The sequence below is a fragment of the Astyanax mexicanus genome, chromosome 24, assembly GCF_023375975.1.
Source record: "Astyanax mexicanus isolate ESR-SI-001 chromosome 24, AstMex3_surface, whole genome shotgun sequence".
Taxonomy (NCBI): domain Eukaryota; kingdom Metazoa; phylum Chordata; class Actinopteri; order Characiformes; family Acestrorhamphidae; genus Astyanax; species Astyanax mexicanus.
This window is the reverse complement of record NC_064431.1, coordinates 15,571,708-15,590,570: the sequence shown is the minus strand read 5'-3', so window position 1 is coordinate 15,590,570 and position 18,863 is coordinate 15,571,708. Positions and strand designations below refer to the sequence as shown.

The window sequence follows — 18,863 nt, the reverse complement described above, 5'->3', positions numbered from 1 at the left end:
ACGTATTAAATGAACTTTTCTCGTTGCTCTTGCTGTTTGTCAGTCATTTTGATTATTTGATATCTGACTTTTCAAACATCTTAACTTTTTTTATGTTAAACAAAAATGGTTGAGTCTGCACTTACCTGATTTACATTTCACATCAGTTTCTTTTATGATTTATTGACTATTGGCAAAAGTTGTGACGCCTACCACAGACTCTGTAGTTCCTTTTTCTGACTCTGCCTTTCCTGTCTATGGACAATCCCCAGTCCGGAACTACACCTCCCAGCATGCACCTGACAACACCACGTGTTCGGACTCAGCCAATCGCGGCTCATTCGTGCGGTCTACATCACCGGAATTCTAGATTGTGTTCAGGTGTTGGTAATTTACTTCAGATATAAATACCTGTCTGTTTGTCTCGTTTTTCGCGAGGTATTTTCCCTGTTCTCCAGCGATATACTGAGCGTTATTTTCCTGTCTGTATTACCCGTGTATGACCCTTGTTTGTTCTTTTCGACTACGTTTTTTGCCTTATCCTTTTGTTCTGTTTGTATTGTGATTTTCTGGTTTATTGAACTCTGCTTCTGGTTAATGGTTTCGTTTTCGGTTTGTGATTCGGCTCTGATGTTTTGGTTGGTTGTTTTTCTGGCTTTGACCCACGCCTGTTATCTGACTACGCAATCAGCTTACATGCTTTATAATAAAGCCTCGTTTTGTTTTTACCGCGAGCGTCTGACTCCCGTCTGTGGCGTTACAAAAGTTTTTGACGTGTTCCCTGACATCAAGACATTAAGAAAAAAAGAAAGGAAAAAAAAGAGTTCAGAGTTCAATAAACAAACATTTTATTGAAAAGTTTATCTCTTTCTTTGTGAAAATAATAAAGTAAACACTGCATGAACAAATCTCTTACACTTCAAAGTCTTTTCAAGCACAGTCTACTCATTTCTAACAGACTGTCTGTCTTTAGCCAATCTAGCACCACAAAAATAACAGACTCTAGTGCATACATTATTTAATGTTTCCGTTATTGCATTATTTTTTTTAACAATTCCTAAAAATGAAATGGGTTCTTTGTGCAATTCCAACTTTTGTAGACAAAACATTTTTCCTGCTCTACATTTTTTTCTTAACAGTTTTCTGTGTTTTTCCGGATTAATTCCTGATGCATGACTGTTAATGCATGACAACTGGATGAGTTGTTCATAATGCTATTTTTCAGTTGAACTGGGACGTCAGTGTTTGAGTTCAAACCAGAAAATTTTAAGATGGCTGCCCCGCAACAGTGGTAAAAGTGGAAGTATTATACAGTTTATTATCAATTCTATGTATTAGTGTCTCATTAAATCAGCCATACACAAAGTACTGTCCAACACCTCTCTGCTATCAACCATCAATATTTTGCTAACAATGCTAAGAATGCTAATGCTGGGACGTAAAAATGGCAAATGTTAGATTTACCAAAAATGTCAGTAAAAAATTGTAAACCAGTTGTTGTAAACTCCACAGTGTTAAGTAAACTTTTTTTGGGAAATATTTTCAAATGTTTTAAAATGATCTGCATGTTTAACTGGAACGCCAACAGAAACAACTGGTGGTTTTGAGGAGTTTAAGAATTGTAACCTTTAGAAAGTTCACACTGCTTTAGGAAGCCTATAACAGATTTACAATTAGAATTGGATTAGATATGGAATTACTCAAGGAACCCATGGAGGCAGGGGTGAAACATTACAAAACAAAACATGACAGTTTGCAGTCAGTTAAATTACAAAAAAAAAAATGTAATAAAAAAAAAAAAAATAACACCTCACTTCAGCACGATCAGGTTGACAAGATGAATACAGTTGTTCATTGTCCCAATGTAAAGTTTGTTCAAAAACATTGTGAATACATTATGGTGAATGGTAATTAAACTCTGGTCTGAGTGTATCATTATACCCACACATTGATTTAAACTGTAACAAATTTTGAATTTTAACTAAATTGGGAATTTGTCAGAAATTATTTATATATATATATATATATATATATATATATATTTATCTAGATTTTTATAAAGCTCCCTGATTTTAAATAAATTACTCAACCCCCACACATTCACACAATAAACACACACACACACACCCATCACTCCCAGCACTAGATATCTCCACCAGATACCTTCATTAGATACCTCACTAACAAGGAAACGAGGCAGAGTAATGTGTTTTGACACGATACCCTCGGCCCGGGCACATGATGTGGTATGGGGATGTAAACAGGCATCAGGTTCTCCTTCCTGCACGCCGCTCTGCTCCTGAGCGTCACCACTGTGGTGAGTCTGCCAGATCACTGCAGGAGGAAAACAGGGATTGAATGAGGACACAGGGCTGTAACCTGAGTCGAGGCAGGCGAGGAGGGGGGGGGGGGAGGGGCGGGGGGTTCCTGGGAACACTGCAGTTGAGTAATATTCCATAATTCTAAGAGCGGCTGCCTTTCCATGTTATAAAAATAATTCAGCGGCTTTCTGATTGCAGGGGATGGTTTTTAATGACTGAGTGTGTCGGAGCTTCGTGCTTCATAAAAGAGCTGATAATATAGGAAATGTTCAGCCACAAAAACTGCAAAGTCAGGCCTGAATCCTTCATCTGCTGCCAGCCTCTCTACTGGGCTCTACTAGGCTCTACTGGTCAGAGGGTCCTGAACTCTGGTGGGGAAGTTGTATGGTTTTCACTGACCACTTAAGTACCGGGTTACAAGTTTACAGAGTATTTTAACTTTACTGCATCACTTAGGTCTTACTAAAGGCCTTACTATATAAAACTACCCTCCAGACCTAATGCTATATATTATAATATATTTTAAATTTTATTCTATTCTTTATATGTTAGTTATTAATTCATTGTATTATTCTAAATTATGGGTACCACTGTAAAGTGAAGAGCATCATTAAAGGGGTGATGATATAGGAAGTGATTGCAATAACTATGAAGGCCATCAGGCAATCGTTCTTCTTTTACTTTGGTGGGAAATTCCTTCGGTTAAATTGTTAATTGATTAATTCGTCACTTACATATTGGTTTATAAGTTGACAGGTGTATAGAAGTATTTTAAATTTACTAAATCATGATTAACACTTTGATTCATTTTTATTTTTAACTATTTTTAAAAAGTTGATTAAGCAAAAAAGCCTATTTACAGAAATGTGGGATCAATGTTTTTTTTTTTTTTTGCAAGGTATATTTTAGTACATATTAAGAATTAAGTATAAATTATTTTGTCTACTGTAAAATATTCAGCAACTGCTATGGAACAATGTACAGCTTGTAATTCAAATAATTGAGGTGTTAGTCTTTACAGTTATGTTCAGGGTTAATTTTGTTTGTTTAGGTTTTTAAATATATATATTTTTAATCTAAAACCTAATTCTAACGAAGAAATAAGTCTTATTCTACATCTTTAAACGAAACAATCCAAGTGTTAGCCTTGTCGTTAGAGTTCAATAAAAGGCCAGAATAACTGACCTCGCTGTCCCCCTCGTCACTCAGCGGGATCCCAGCCAACCCCGGCATCGTTTAGCTGATGTAACTAAATTGGCAGGTATCGCTCTGCTCCACGTCGTCTGATGACACGGCTTTAGCATCGGCTGACTGAAAAGATATGTTGCGTCATGCGTCTCGGGCGAAACACAAACACCGTTCCCCAGACTTTTTTAGTGGACTTTTCTAAGTGTGCATTGTGTTTTTTTTTTTTTTGTCTTTTTGTTAGTGTGTTTGATGAATGAGGTACAGCTTTTAAACATGGTGGAGGTAGTTTTACATAATGTTAGTGTGAATTAGTGTTGTACTATTTCAATCCAGTCTTTTTGAGACCTCCTTTAAGACCATAAATGAGCACTTGGACTTGGAGTTTTGCACAATATACGAAGAAATCTCTCATTACACATACACGTGATGTTAAAGAAATAATACTTTCTTTAATATTCATATTAAAAATATTGGTCTCACCCTTGCTACTCAAAATCTTGGTATTGACTTAAATTCAAATTGTTAAGACTTATTGACTAAAGATTTAGACTTTAAGTGGATCAGAATCAGGCAGTATGTATTAAAATGTAGTTGAATTTTATGGGGCTGAAATTTGCTATTCTATATTGGGGTGTAAAATAATGCATAGAATAATAAATAGGTATATTTTAAATAATCTAATATAAACACTGACTAAAGTTCAAGTTATTAGAGTTCATCATATTTACCTTGGTATGTGCCCCTTGATATCAGACAGGATCAGAGACTTGTCCTTGTTGGCATTTGGATTGGACTGGATTTCCAAAGTACCGGGCTCCTTATTTAAGACAAAAATATATATTTCTCCACATATCGTCGCTGTCCAATGAAAAACACTTATCTCCAAAACAGTAACTTTACAGGAGAGAGAAAAAAACGTTGTAAACTTTCAATAGAAGTCAATGTAAAAAGAGTTTATTCTAGATCATTTTAAAGAGTTTCTATTGGTCCCTTCATCAAATTTTGGCACAGTGTAAGGGACAGCTTGTCTGTTCAAATTATGTAGTAAACTAAAAATCGACAAAACAATATGTTTTACATATAAAGAAATACACACCCATATAATTATTTTCTGTATGGGAAAACAAAGCAAAATAATCTGTACTAAGGTTTTGCATCTCTTACCATCTCTTTCATATCTGTGTCCTTTCTAAAATGTTCTGCTGACCCAGGTGGACTGTCTTGCTCAGTCTGGGTCTGGTTCTCCTCATCCTCCTCTTTGTGGATCAGAGACTGGATTTCAGAAGCCTCCTCTAGATCAGAATGATCAGGCGTCTCCGGGGCTGATGGGGGGCTTTCGACGCTGACTGAGGGGCAATACAAGAGTTAACAATAAATTGGTCTGTTCAAGCTCAACCTACAATCTATTCTAAAAGGGTTCTACACAGTTCCACAAAAATGGTTCTTTGATCCATAACAATCCATTATAATAGGCAAACTCTTGAGGCCAAATGCAAATTTTCTAAATGTTTCATGAAGGTTTTTGGTGTGGTTGGTGTGGTGCAATGGATAACACTGCTACCTGCCAAAGAGTTACCACAACATGTGGGAGACTGGAGTTTAATTCCTGTTCTGGGTAACTATACAGCACCACTAGACCAATAAGAGTTCTTGAATAAGACTTCAAACGTGACATTGGCCCTCCTCTGTAATACCAGTAACCTTGTAAGATGCTATGGATAAAGGCATTGTTTTTTATATTGTAGACCATATAAATGATTTTACTATAATTCAACTGGTTCTACTATAATTCAGTTGATTACTAAAGAACCTGGAGCAGCACATTATGAAATTCAAAAACAGATGAAAAACAAAACAAAATCTGTCAGTCTGGAAAAGGTTACAATGTCATTTCTAAGGACTTCGGGAGCTATTATTTACACACGGAGAAAACATGCAACACTGGTGAACCTTCCCAGGAATGGCTGTCCGACCGAAATTATTCCAAAAAGGGCATGGACAACTCATCCAGGAGGTCACAAAAGTGATTGATTGCAAAAGTGATTGACAACTGATTGCAGTTGTTGCTGCCAAGGGTGGCACAAACAAGTTATTAGGTTTAGGGGCAAACACCTTTTTGATTATTTTTTTACCTTTAACAAATAAAATTATCATTTAAAAAGGGCTTTTTATATTTACTAAGGTTATCTTTGTCTGATATAAAATTTTGTTTGATAATCTGAAAAATATCAGTACAACAAAAAAGCAAAAACAAAAGAAATCTGTGGAGGGCAAATACTTTTTCATGCCACTGTATATATATATATATATATATATATAAAACATTATCATCAGCTATTTCATTTAAAATATCATAAATCTACTGAATGATTCTGAGAAAGTGTGACTGACGTGTAGATGCCGCTTCGGCCCACTTGGCATCGGCCTCCCTTTCCATTCGCAACTGCAGAACCCGAATATGATCCAACAGCTCCTGCACCCAAATAAACACACACACACACACACACACACACAAGCACACACATATCATCAATATACTCTATTCCAAACAACACGCACTCTCTCTCAGGATGAGTACAGTCTGTTATTCAGTGTAATATAGAATCACTGTGTAGACTCAGATGATTAATCAGATAATCAGGAGAAATGTACCTGTTTCTCCAGCTGCTGCTGCTCTCTCTCCTTCTGTATGGCTCTGAGACTCGCCCTCAATTCCTGCGGGCGTGACGAAGATAAAATAACATTTTATATGCTTTTAATATTTAGCTGTATACAGTTTATATACTGTTATATAGTTTATATATAGATTTAGAGCACACAGAACATGCTGCCCATAACATAGGCATTATTGTACAGCTAAAACTCAGAAAACTAGTATTTTAGTAAACGTGTAATTATTTCCAGTATTATTATTCCAGTTTATGCTAATCTTGCCATTTTAGACAAACAGTAAACAGCATGCTTTGACTGGATTATTTAGATTACACTGACCTACATACAATGTTTTGTTTATATATGTTTTACCAAATGCACTTTAGTTTGTACGATTATAATACATTCTAGAATCTCTCGCTATCTTTAAGAAACTCCTGAAGACAGAGCTCTTTAAAGAGCACTTACTCTCTTAACACCTCTAACACACTAACTACTTCTAACCTCATTTCCTTCTTCACCTCCTTCACTTCTCTATCGCTTTCTTTCCCTTCGACCTCCTTTAAGCCCAATCTAAAGATGGTTTATCTTAATTTCTATTACTTTTGTACTTGACTATTGTAAGTCGCTTTGGACAAAAGCGTCTGCCAAATGTAATGTAATGTAATGTAATGTAATGTAATTATCACTGTCACTGTTGTGTATATGGGCAATTTCCCATATATATATGTTGTTCTATTATATATATATATATTATACTGAGACTGGTTCCAGAGCCTATATATATATATATATATATATATACTTCCAGCTCTGACCCTGCTCCATGCTCTTTACACACAGTTTGCAGGCAGATTGTGGCCCAGGGTTCACTGCATAACCTGATAGGGCCTTGTTGTTCTAAGGCAAGTTGAGGTTAGCGTGACTGGTAATTTTGGTTACACACACACACACACACATACGAACTACACATTTACTACACAGACATCTGCGCTACAGGTCCCATTAAAAACATTGTTTGAAAGCGCAGCAGCAAGTTTTCAGTGTTCAGTGTTAAAGCAGCTTCACATTGCAAAGATATATACACCATTACTAAATGCTAGACATTACATTTTTTACCCAGGCCATTTAAATGATCATCCCCCCATTGGGAGCATGTGTGCAAAATCAAACACTTTTTGAGTAAAAAAAGTTTGACTTTGAAAAAAAATTGGCTTTGTTGGCCATGTTGGCTTTATATTCCCTCAAACATAAAAGTATATGCTAGTATTTTAATTAACACCACTAATATAATTATAATTACATTTTACATTTCTTACATTAATTCTTTTGTTTACATTTAAATATAAGCTGTAAAAACTTGCATCTTAAGAAGAGTGCGATTAATCGCAGATCTATCTATTTATCCATCCATCGGTTTGGGAGGTTTTGTAATTAGATGACTGGGGTGTTAAAATTTCCAAAGCAAAGGTTGTTTGTTTGTCATTGACACCAGATATCAGAAAACACATGTAATTAATAGCAGCATTAAGTGTGAAAACTATTTTTGCTCTTTATTATGCAAGAACTTGTCCAAGGATTTCATTCCTGGACTCATGACTCTGCCTGAAACCTGACCCAGCTGGGATCTGGACTACAGCACTATGACGAGGGTCTAATTATAGGGCCGTACTAAACACACACACATGCACCTTTTACCCGGTTGCAGTCTTTCTCGATACCCAGCTCCACCTCCAGTTTCTCGCGCTCGGTTCGTTCCTCCTGAAGCCACTCCTCCTTCTTCTGAAGTTCTCGACTCAGCTTCTGCAGCCGGTCTTTATCCAGCTGTTAGAGCAGAAGATGAATGTTCCCAACAGCCAAACCTTTCTCAATACAACACCAACACAGCCATTACATTAAGAATAGAGGTGCACAAATACATGAAATGAACAAAGCCGTGTGTATTTCTGTGGTTTTGGTTTGGTTTGGCTCTGGATGACCTCTTTAAAGGGCTGTCCACAAACCTGCTACAGTGAATGGGTTCTCCACATGTTTCCCAAAACAGTCCCAAAAAGCTCTCATTAAGCTCTCTGCTGATCTGCTGAGGTTCCATGACCATGTTTCACCTGAACCCTCTCATTTCTCGTCCCACTTTAGAAAGGGATGAACACTGAATAGGGGTTCACACTGTCTCAGAAAGCCTTAGGATGTATTATATGTCTGTAACAAGCCAAAATAGCAGGTTTGAAAGGTGCTAATCAGTTTGTACAAAAGCACCAAAATTTGGTCCATCCAAAAGAGGTGGTCTTAGTCTGGATCAACTGACCATGGTCCAGTTTGTTTCCAGACCAATTAGAAGACGTTGAGACAGGTTATCATCAATAAAACAACAGAAGAAGAAGAAAAAGAAGCAATATTGTGCTAAAGTCTGACTCCCATTGGCATGCAGGCATGTCACAAAGCAGTAGATGCATACAACAGATTATGCCAGTGACCATACAAACCAACAGATTCATACACTTTATTGAAATTCATTTTGGAATAATATCTCCCTGAACATAAAACTCTTATTATTCTGGTCATTCAACCTGACCATTTATAACAAGCATGATCAAACTGGTCAACCCTCTAGATTTTTTGGTTATTCGGGTCAACCATCTTGGCCAAGTTTGGTGCTACTGGTCAACCATGTTGGTTTTGTTATGCTGGTCATCCAACTTGATCAGTAATAACAAGCCTCAGCAAGATGGTCAACCAGCATGAATAACAACTCCAAAATGGTCAACCAGCATGATCAAACTTGGTCCTATTGGTCAACCACCTTGGTTTGTTGGTTATTCTGGTAGACCAACTTGGCCAAACTTGGTCCTACTGATCAACCATCTTGTTTTTTTCTTTAATTATGCTGGTCGACCATTTTGGACAAGCTTGATCCTACTGGTGAACCACTTACTCTGGCTGGTGGTAATGGTTGACCATCTTTGTCAAGCTTAGTCATGTTGACCAGCCAACTTACTCATGCTGGTCCTACTGATCAACTATCTTGTAGGTAATGATTACATGATGTGGTAAAGGTGAAACCAAAACTAAACATATACAATGTAACAAATGCATTGACTTTGGTTCATACTTTGTTCTGGAAAAACATTGTATTTTTTTTTACCAAAGTAACATACTAACAAACTATACTGAAACCATACAAATAAACAGATTTATACACTTTTGTACAATTCGTTTTGGAATAATATCTCCCTGAACATAAAAATCCATAACTCAAGCCCTGATGAAGTAGTAGACTATCTGAAAGCGTCCTCCTCACCTCTGCATTCTGTCTCATGCTCTCTCTCTCCTGAGACCAGGCTGCTTGCCCCTCCCGGAGAGCCAGGTTGGCCTGGGAAAGCTGCAGGGTCATCTGGGCCGCCTGCAGCCGGACCTGGTGCAGCTCGGCGTGGCTGTGGCTCTGCAGGGCACCCAGTTCACTCAGGTCCCTCCTCAGGGCATCGGTGCTCCTCTCACTGGCCTCCAGACGCTCCTGCAGAATCCGCAGCTCCTCATGGGCCTGCTTACTCTCCGTCTGATTCAAATAATGAATCAAAACTTTAAATTTTAAAAAATATGGAATGACCAGAAGACTGTGAGGCAGTTATACAACCAGGTCTTCTTTGATTGTAAAATTTGTAATTTCTTTTAAACTGTTCTTAAAAAATCACCTGCAGGTTCCGCCTCTCATCCTCTTCATCCCTTCGTTGTGTCGCCATCTTTTTCACTCTCTCTTTCATCCTAAAGACAGTAAAGTTAAGTTACTATCCTCTTTCATAATCAGTAACCATAAACAATCTGCTAACATGGTGCTTTCAAGTTCCAAAAAGATCCAGTTCCCCAACTGTATTTGTACTTTATAGGTGTCTATACATTTCAATGGAAGTCTATCTTATTGCACTGAACATACCTGTCATACTCTGTATCGGTCTCCTGTTTCTGCTGAGTCAAGTTTAATAAATCTTCCTCCAGATCTTTGATCCTCTGCTGGTTTTCAGCTCGTTCTGCTAACAGGCTGCTGAGCTCCACTGAGATGTTCTCATGCAACTTCAATGTTTCCTGAGAAAAAGATATTTGAGCAGAAACATTTGGTCAACCTGTTTGGTCAACCATTTTGGCCAACTCTCTTGGTCAACCTTGTTCCTACTGTTCAATCAGCTTACTTTTGTTGGTCGTGTTGGTCAACTTCCTTGCTCAAGCTTGACCAAGATGGTCAAACAGCATAATCAACAAATCCAGAACGGTCAACCTGCATGATTAACGTGTTCTTAATGGTCAACCATCTTGGTTTTGTTGGTTATGCTGGTCATTCAACTTGACCATTAATAACAAGCTTCAGCAAGATGTTCAACCAGCATGACCAACAAATCCAAAATGGTCGACCAGCATGATCCAACCTGTTCCTAGTGGTCAACCATCTTGGTTTTGTTGATTACGCTGGTCATTCAACTTGACCACTATTAACAAACTTCAGCAAGATGGTCAACCAGCATGACCAACAAATCCAAAATGGTCGACCAGCATGATCCACCATCTTGACCAAGCTTGAACAAGATGGTCAACCAGCATGGCCCACAAATACAAAATGGTCAACCTGCATGATCAACTTGTACTTAATGGTCAACGTTCTTGGTTTTGTTGGTTATGCTGGTTAACTCTATTTATCAACTTTGGTCCTACGGTTCATGCATCTTGGTTTGTCAGTTATTCTGGTTGACCATCTTGGCCAAGTTCGGTCCTACTGGTCATCCATCTTGGTTTTGTTTATGATGATCATTCATTCAACTTGACCATTAATAAAAAGCTTGAGCAAGATGGTCAACCAGCATGACAAACGAGTTCAAAATGGTGGACCAGTATGTTTAAGCTTGGTTCTAATAGTAAACCATCTTGGTTTTGTTGGTTATGCTGGTCCACCATCTTGATCAAAATTCGTCCTACTTGTCAACCACCTTGGTTTTGTTTTTTTTTTTATGCTGGCCGACTATCCTGAACAAGCTTAATCCTACTGGTGAATCGCTTACTCAGGCTGGTGGTGATGGTTGACAATCTTTGTCAATCTTAGTCATGTTGACCAGCCAAATTATTCACGCTGGTCCTACTGATCAACTATCTTGTTTTTGTTGGTTATGCTGGTTGTGCTAGTCATGCTAGTCAATCATTAATCATGCTTCTACCTTTTGCTTCTCCTCCATCCTCTCGATCTTCTCCAGGCTGGATCTCAGGCTGTTCCTCAGTTCTTCAACCTCGTTCCTCATCTCAGCCTTCTCCCGCTCAAAATCTGTTATAGCTGCCTCATTTTTCTCCCTCTGAGTCACTGCCTCCTCCTCTGTCGCCTCCAGCTTCTTCTGAAGCTGCTTCAGCTCCTGCTGGCATGCTTCCAGATGACTCTGTTCAGAAGATTGAATGTTCTGAAATGATAGCTGTTCTGAAATGCCTAGTCTTTTAACATTTTAAATTAATTTGTTTTATTTTGTTCCCAAAATATTAAAAAATAAATGTATATTAACATATAAATATGTTTAAAACAGAAAGGTAGAAAGTAAAAAAAACACATGTGAACAGGTTAATTGTCAGGATTGGGTATAAAGGGAGCATCCCTGAAAGATTCAATTGTTCACAAGCAAGGATGGGGTGTGGTTCATCACTTGGTGTACATATGATTAAGCAAATAGTCCAACAGTTTAAGAACAAAGTTTCTCAATGTGCAAATGCAAGTGATTCAGGGATTTCATTATCTATAGTCCATAATATCCTCAAAAAAGATTTTAAGAAACTAGAGAAATCTCTGCAAGTAAGTGACAAGACAGAAAACCAACACTGAATGCCCATGACGTTGATACTTATTACAGCAAGACAATGCCTAACCACATTAGGCACGTTACAACAGCGTCTCTTCATTGTAAAAGAGTGTAGTAAAAGAATATTAGATCAAACTTAACAAAAGTAACTAAGTTTGTACATCAAGCAAGAATAGAATAGAATTCCACCTACAAAACTTTACCAATTAGTGTCCTCATTTTCTAAATGCAATAAATCGAAAAAACAGGGAAGTCAAAACATACAGAAGGGTTGGCAACATAATATAATAGGCAAGGCAACAGGATAGTAAAAAAAAAACAGATCGGTAACAGTAGATAAAACAAGAAAACGTTGCATATGAGCTAGAAAACTAGAATTAAACTCGGCAAGGACAGAAAGTTGGTAAAGGGTATTTATACACAGGATAGACAGGTGTGAGCTATCAGTAACTGGGTGAGTGGGAACGCTGTAGCATCATGTGATCAGTGAACTGTGAGAGTTCTGGTGAGAGTGCATGCTGGGAACTGGAGTACAGAGTCACAAGTTCAGAGTCTGAACCTGCCCTAGACCCTGTACCACCTTCTTTTGAATGTGTTGCAGGAATCAAATTTAAAATAAGTGAATATTAGCAAAATTGAATAAAGGTTAAAAAACGTCAAGAATCATTGTATTGTGTTTTATTCATGTTTTACACAATGTCCCAACTTCATTAGAATTGGGGTTGTATGTAAAACATAAGTTCCATATATACTTTTCACCATATGGCTTGGCCAATGAAGTTCTTCATAAAACAAATCCAGTAGAGAACCTTCTTCAGACTGACCTGAAGTATCTGAGCTCTGGGGACGACCAGCAGTAGATCCTCTCCCTCGTTCTCCTCTCCTCCGTTCTTCTCCTCCTCCAGGGTCACCAGCTCATCTAACGGCCTGGGGGCGCAGAAGGTAAACTGGGGGCTCACGCCACAGACCTCCCCTGCCTCGTCCACATACACAAACTGGAACGCTGTTCCCCCCGGACTGGGCAGATACGAGGCTGAAAGAAGGTGAAAAAGTGAAAAGCTAAGTTACGGCCATGCTGAATACGTACCATTAGCTCAAAGAAAATATAGGTGTTACAAAATATTGATAAAATAAAGTATTGCTATGCCTGTTGCATTATCGACTTATAGTACATTAAATGGACATTCTTATTGTGACAGGCCTAAGTATTGTGATTTAATTTTCAATATTGTATCGGTTTTCAAAAACACAGCATCAATTTTAAGTTATTAGAAAAAGACTGGTATCAGACAGTGGTTAATTTTAGGTTTTGTTTAAACTCCACGCACTAGATAGCAGTGTACAGTGCAAAACTTTGCAGTCTTAGCAATCTTATTGTTATCCACCTAAATGTAGGCTCCATTCATCTCCATTCACTGACGACTCACTGGCACCCTCTACTGATTGACATAACTTTGGTTATAATGTGAGAAACAGAAAGTTGCTCTAGTGTCTTTTATATGAATCATGCCAGTTATGTTGAAAAACCCATAAATCCAGATGTTGTGCCTAAGCCTAAAAAACAAAAAGTCTTACGCTGGAAGAGAACGCTGCAGTTCACATTTGTACCAGATGTATACCCTTCTGGAGCGAGAGCCCAGGCGAAGGTGTAGTAATCTCTCACTGAAGTCCATCCCACCTAGAATATAAAAGAAGAAGAGTACAATACTTTGCTGCTCTCATATCTGTATAATTCATAGTTTATATATAAATACCTGGTACATTTATACAGCGCAAAAATGTCAATAATAGTCAAAAGTTAGCTGCATCCAGAAGGAAGTGTGGGATTGTAATGCTTTTCAGAAAGAAGATTAATGTTATCAGGAACAAAGAATAATTGCATATTTAGACTGATATAAGCAATATTTATTGAGCTACACATACAGACATGGTGTGTATCATGTGTAACATCTTGGAATAGAGCTGTAGAGTTTTCTAATGCTGTCCTGTGATAATCCATCTCATACAGCTTGAATATTCTCACGCAGTTCCTGCACATTTCACAGTAGAGTTAATTAAAATCTTATTGTGTATTTACCTTGAAAAGGCCAATCCAGTCATGGCTGCTCCACTTGTGGTGGCCGCTTATGGTATAGCGACACTCCACCCGGGTCTGAGGAAAGTAGGTCTGACCTACATTTCTGAATTTCACCTTCCAAGGCTTCTCCATGATTGGTGGCACTGGTGAAGATGGATGTTCTGAGAATGGAGATGAAACAACTGATGAAACATGAATACCAGTTCAGATCAAAAACAAGATAGACACATACTGTATTTACTGCATTTTCGACACAAACATCAGCATTTTAAAAGTTATACTCATTGGACGTGAAGGACAATGACTGTTTCAAAGTTGAAGATGTAGGTCAGCCTGTTTGTGCTAAAGCCTTGACTATATTTAGCTGCTTTCCAGTGAACCTTTAAGAAGAGTTTGGAGCTATTAGATTTCTGAGTGTTGTGAAATGACATTAGAGAGGGTGGCAATAACAGTCTGGGAATGTTTACTCAGTAAAAGTGATGGAGCTGTATCTGCTTGGTCATCTGACCAATGATGAACATGAATGAATGTAGGTAAATTGTTTACCTATTCAGTTTTACGCATATATTATATATTTTATCGTCACTGCCACCCAAAACCTTTTATATATACATCCGCGACCCAAAAGTGGCCAAATGCCCAAAAGCAGCCCAATGCTCAAAAGCGGCCCAATGTCCAAAAGTGGCCAAATACAGAACAGTGGCCCAACAGCCAAAAGTGTTCCAATACCAATAGTGTCTCCATGCCCCTAAAATGCATATTACCACAATAATGCCCAATACTCAATGGTCTTCCAATACTCAATAGTGGGCCCAGTCCCAATAAGTGGCCCAATTCCCAAAAGTGGCCCAATCCTAAATAGTAGCCTAATTTCCAGTTGTGTCCCAATACCCAATAGTGTCTCAATACCCAAAAGTGTCCCAATCCCCAATAAGTGACCCAATACCCAAAAGTGTCCCAATCCCGAATAGTGGCCCAATTTCCAGTTGTGTCCTAAAACCCAACAGTGGTCCAATACCCAATAGTGTCTCAATACCCAATAGCAGTCAATTTCCTAATACACCACAGTGCCCTTGACACAACAGTAGCACTGACATGAATTAACGTTTAACATATTAGACAAATATTGATACTGAGTGTCTAACTCAAGTATCATGAAATTGTGAGTCTTAACTGACAAACTAAAAATCACACAATAACTAGCAGCTAAATAAACAATATAATCAATATAAAGCCAAAACTCATGCTTGGTGATAAATTACAAAGATAAAAACATTTCTCAATCTTATTTTAATAGTAGAAATAGGCTGTTTTCATTAGGACTACAGTTAAACTCACAGTGAGACAGTTTCTCCTACCTCAGTTTTGATCTGCAGCTGTGGATCTGTGTTTATCAGGGTTTATCTGCTCAGTACTCGGACCCCAGTGTCCTGCAGGGAGCAGCACTCTGACTGAGCAGATCAGCCCAAACCCCGCCCCTTTATCAGGGGCGTCACTTTCTGCAACAATAACAAACCCACATGCACCCTGCGGCAACTTCCGCACTGTTGAATTGTGGGAAATCGAGTCTAATAGGGTTCTTAGTGAAATGAATGGATATTGAGAGCATATTTGTGCTGAATTTAATATTAGATAGGACCAGGGATGGTGTAACACTTTTTGTGATTTTTCCTATAAATCAAAAATCATTTACACTGGAATAGGCAATTTGCTATATTATAAACTTCAGTGTGTCAACTACTGAAATTATACATTTAATTGGTTTAATTGAAATATGTACAGGTCGCAAAATGTATTTAAATACTGTCACTCCACTGGTAAAACCCTCCCAGTGTACATGAACGGTTGGAAAACATGAATTATATTATATTTATCATTTATTTTACTGTGGCTTAATAATAATTTTTAATTAATAATAAAATAATTTATTTCACACTACGTGACAAAAGAGAGGAAGACATCAAAATATAATGCAATAATTTTTTTTAGTGGGTAGTACACATATCCTAAAAAATGTAAATTAAACGCAAAAACGCAAAATCAAATCACATTCACTAGACGGGGCTAGTTAGTTTACTCTTAGTCCACTAGTTTATGTAGGTTTATGTAGCACTGATATATATGCTTTGTACATTGTTTTATTTATTTAACATTGTCCTCATTTTTAATAATGAACAAGAACTGAGATGTGATTGACCGTCCCCGTATCACCAGCCGTGTTTTTACCTCAGGTAAATTAGCCTGAATGCTAGTTTGACACAGGTTAATCATTTCTATTTGTAGCTTACAAAACAGAACAGATATTCTAATAATACGTGTTTGAATTCCCTGACATTTGATCCCAGGACATTGTTAAAAAATAGAGAGGTAACAATTTTATCTCAGAAAAGCAATTTTGGCATTTCAAGTGTGTTTTTATTTTGCTAACAGTGAGTGTTTGCTAACAGTAGCTTGTTTTAAATTGAAGGAATTCAAGGTTTTAAAACCGTCTAATTTTATAACGGTCCCTGGTCTCCTCTACCTTTTAATCCAGACTTTTTTATCACTTTGATTTTATTTCTTATTTTTGTCCTTGTGTTTAAGTAAAGCACTTGGTGGGTTAAATCTTGTTCAGATATTATATTTTCTCTTTTTTGGTCAAATGGCACAAAATGTTGTTTTTTTTTTGTGTGCAGAAGACAGAAATAAACACTAGATGGCAGTGTACTTTACTTTAAAGCAGATGTTCAGGGTGGTCAGTGTTTGGTGCATTGGCAGGCAGAGTAAAAAAGGCAGAGTCTTCTTTATGTAGGTTTATGTATTTTTAGTGCAAAGTGCAACCCAATTTGTCTATGTTAGGGTTGAGTTATATGACTTAAACCTTTATTTCAGTGTCAGAATTTATTTATAACATCAAACATACAAATATTGAATACTACTTAATGTATAATTATGCACGCAGGAAGTGAAACAAGTGGATCACTTTAAATATTTGGGGATATTCATTGACAACAGACCCACAACAGGCAAGGCAAGGGCCCTCTTTTCTCAGGAAGTTAGCCCAAACCCTCAGCAAACATACTCTGATCATGGTTTATAGGTCATTAGAGATTTGAGAGCGTTCTCAGTTTTAAAATTGTGTCTTGGTATCGAAACCTATTAATCAAGTACAGGAACAAGCTGGCCCAGGTGGTTAAAGTTCAAGTAAGATCATTGAAGACAAGCCATTGTCACTACATAATTTATATAGTCATTCCAACAAAAAAGGCATTCAGGTTTACAATGACCCTTCCTATTGTCTTTACTGATCGTTTCAGTTGCTTCCATCAAGCAGGAGACTCAAGGTTCCACTAACTAAGAAGAATGGGTGCAAAATGTCCTTTGTTCTTTCTGCTGTGAATATTCTAAATAAAGATATAATACATAATTCCCCTACAGTGGTGTGAAAAAGTGTTGAGTGGCAGAGTGCCAAGATGAAAACCACTGCTGAGCGATAAGAACTTTAATTTTGCCAGAAAATAGCTTGATGATCCCCAAGACTTGGAAAAATACTCTGTGGACTGATGAGACAAATGTTGAACTTTTTTGAAAGGTGTGTGTCACATTAAATCTGGTGCAAAAGTAAAAATATGTAAGCAAAACATGGTGGTGGTAGTGTGATGGTCTGTGACTGTTTTTCTGCTTCAGGGCCTGAAATACTTGCTGTGAAAAATCCAGAAGGAGAATCTGCCATCTGTTCATGACCTCAAACTGAAACGAACGTGGGTTCTTCAGGAGGACAATGATCTAAAACACACCAGCAATGAATGACTGAATGACTTTGGAGTAGCCTAGTCAAAGTCTTGACATGAATCCTTTTGAGATGCTTTGGTATGACCTTGAAATGCAGAAAAAAAAACAAAATGTGGCAGAAATACAACAATTTTGTAAAGATAAGTGAGCATTATTTATCTTTTTCACACAGGACCATGTAGGTTTTAATTTTAATAATAAAACCGTTCATTAAAAACTTTGGCTAATATTTAAATTAGTTTGATGATCTGAAACATGTATGAGTGAGAAATATGCCAAAAAAAAAAAGAAATCATGAAGGGGCAAACATTTTTTTTTACACCATTGTACATATTCTTTATATATGTGTTTGTCTATGTGTTTGTTTAATTCATCGTATTTGTGTGTCAGACAGCCAAAGACAATTTTATTTTAAATTTAATGTAAATGTATCTATCTCTGTATTTATCTATGTAACTGTATAAATATGCATATAGCAGGTAACACAACATATGTTTTTTTTGTAATAAAACTGTGTCAAATATATTATGTATAGTTATAATAACAACACAGTTTATTTAATGTTATTGTAATTTTAAAAGTATTAAACATGTGTAAGCAGACTGTAAATATATATGAAGTGTAGACACTTTTGGACCTTCTCTAATTTATCTTATTTAATTTATTTTCTTAATGTTGTAAATAATATTCAAATATTAAGACATGACGATAATTAGGGGACACTTTTATTATGTAGTAAACAAAAATTAAAATACTTTCTGGTTTGTTTAACACTTCTTTTCTTTCTTACAAAGAAATTCTGCATTTGTTCCAGTATAGCTCTAATTAAATACTAAATTTACAATGTAGAAAATAATTAAAAAGAAAGAAAACACATTGAATAAGAAGAGGTGTGTCCAGATATGAGCTGGCAGTGCACATATAGAATTAATTATGTGTACTGTGTTGCATTTCATTAATTTATTCAAAGGCATAAAGGTGCTCTAGTGGTTAGTGTTTCCATATAGCTGGGATCTAAATGGTATGTATTATACTCACACCTTCTCACCGTCTGGT

General features: G+C 37.1%; 1 protein-coding gene across 1 annotated transcript; it reads right to left on the bottom strand.

Annotated features, from left to right (window-relative positions):
• Positions 1-810: 810 nt before the first annotated feature.
• Positions 811-15,516, bottom strand: calcoco1b (calcium binding and coiled-coil domain 1b). The gene is made up of 14 exons (XM_049471895.1): positions 15,395-15,516; positions 14,037-14,197; positions 13,535-13,637; positions 12,784-12,992; positions 11,336-11,548; positions 10,069-10,217; positions 9,830-9,899; positions 9,439-9,693; positions 7,839-7,964; positions 6,141-6,203; positions 5,880-5,961; positions 4,653-4,834; positions 4,217-4,305; positions 811-2,313 (listed from the first exon to the last, which is right to left on the bottom strand). The coding sequence occupies exons 2-14, from the start codon at positions 14,166-14,168 to the stop codon at positions 2,286-2,288; spliced, it is 1,701 nt and encodes a 566-aa protein (XP_049327852.1). The 5' UTR covers positions 14,169-14,197; positions 15,395-15,516; the 3' UTR covers positions 811-2,285.
• Positions 15,517-18,863: the final 3,347 nt, after the last annotated feature.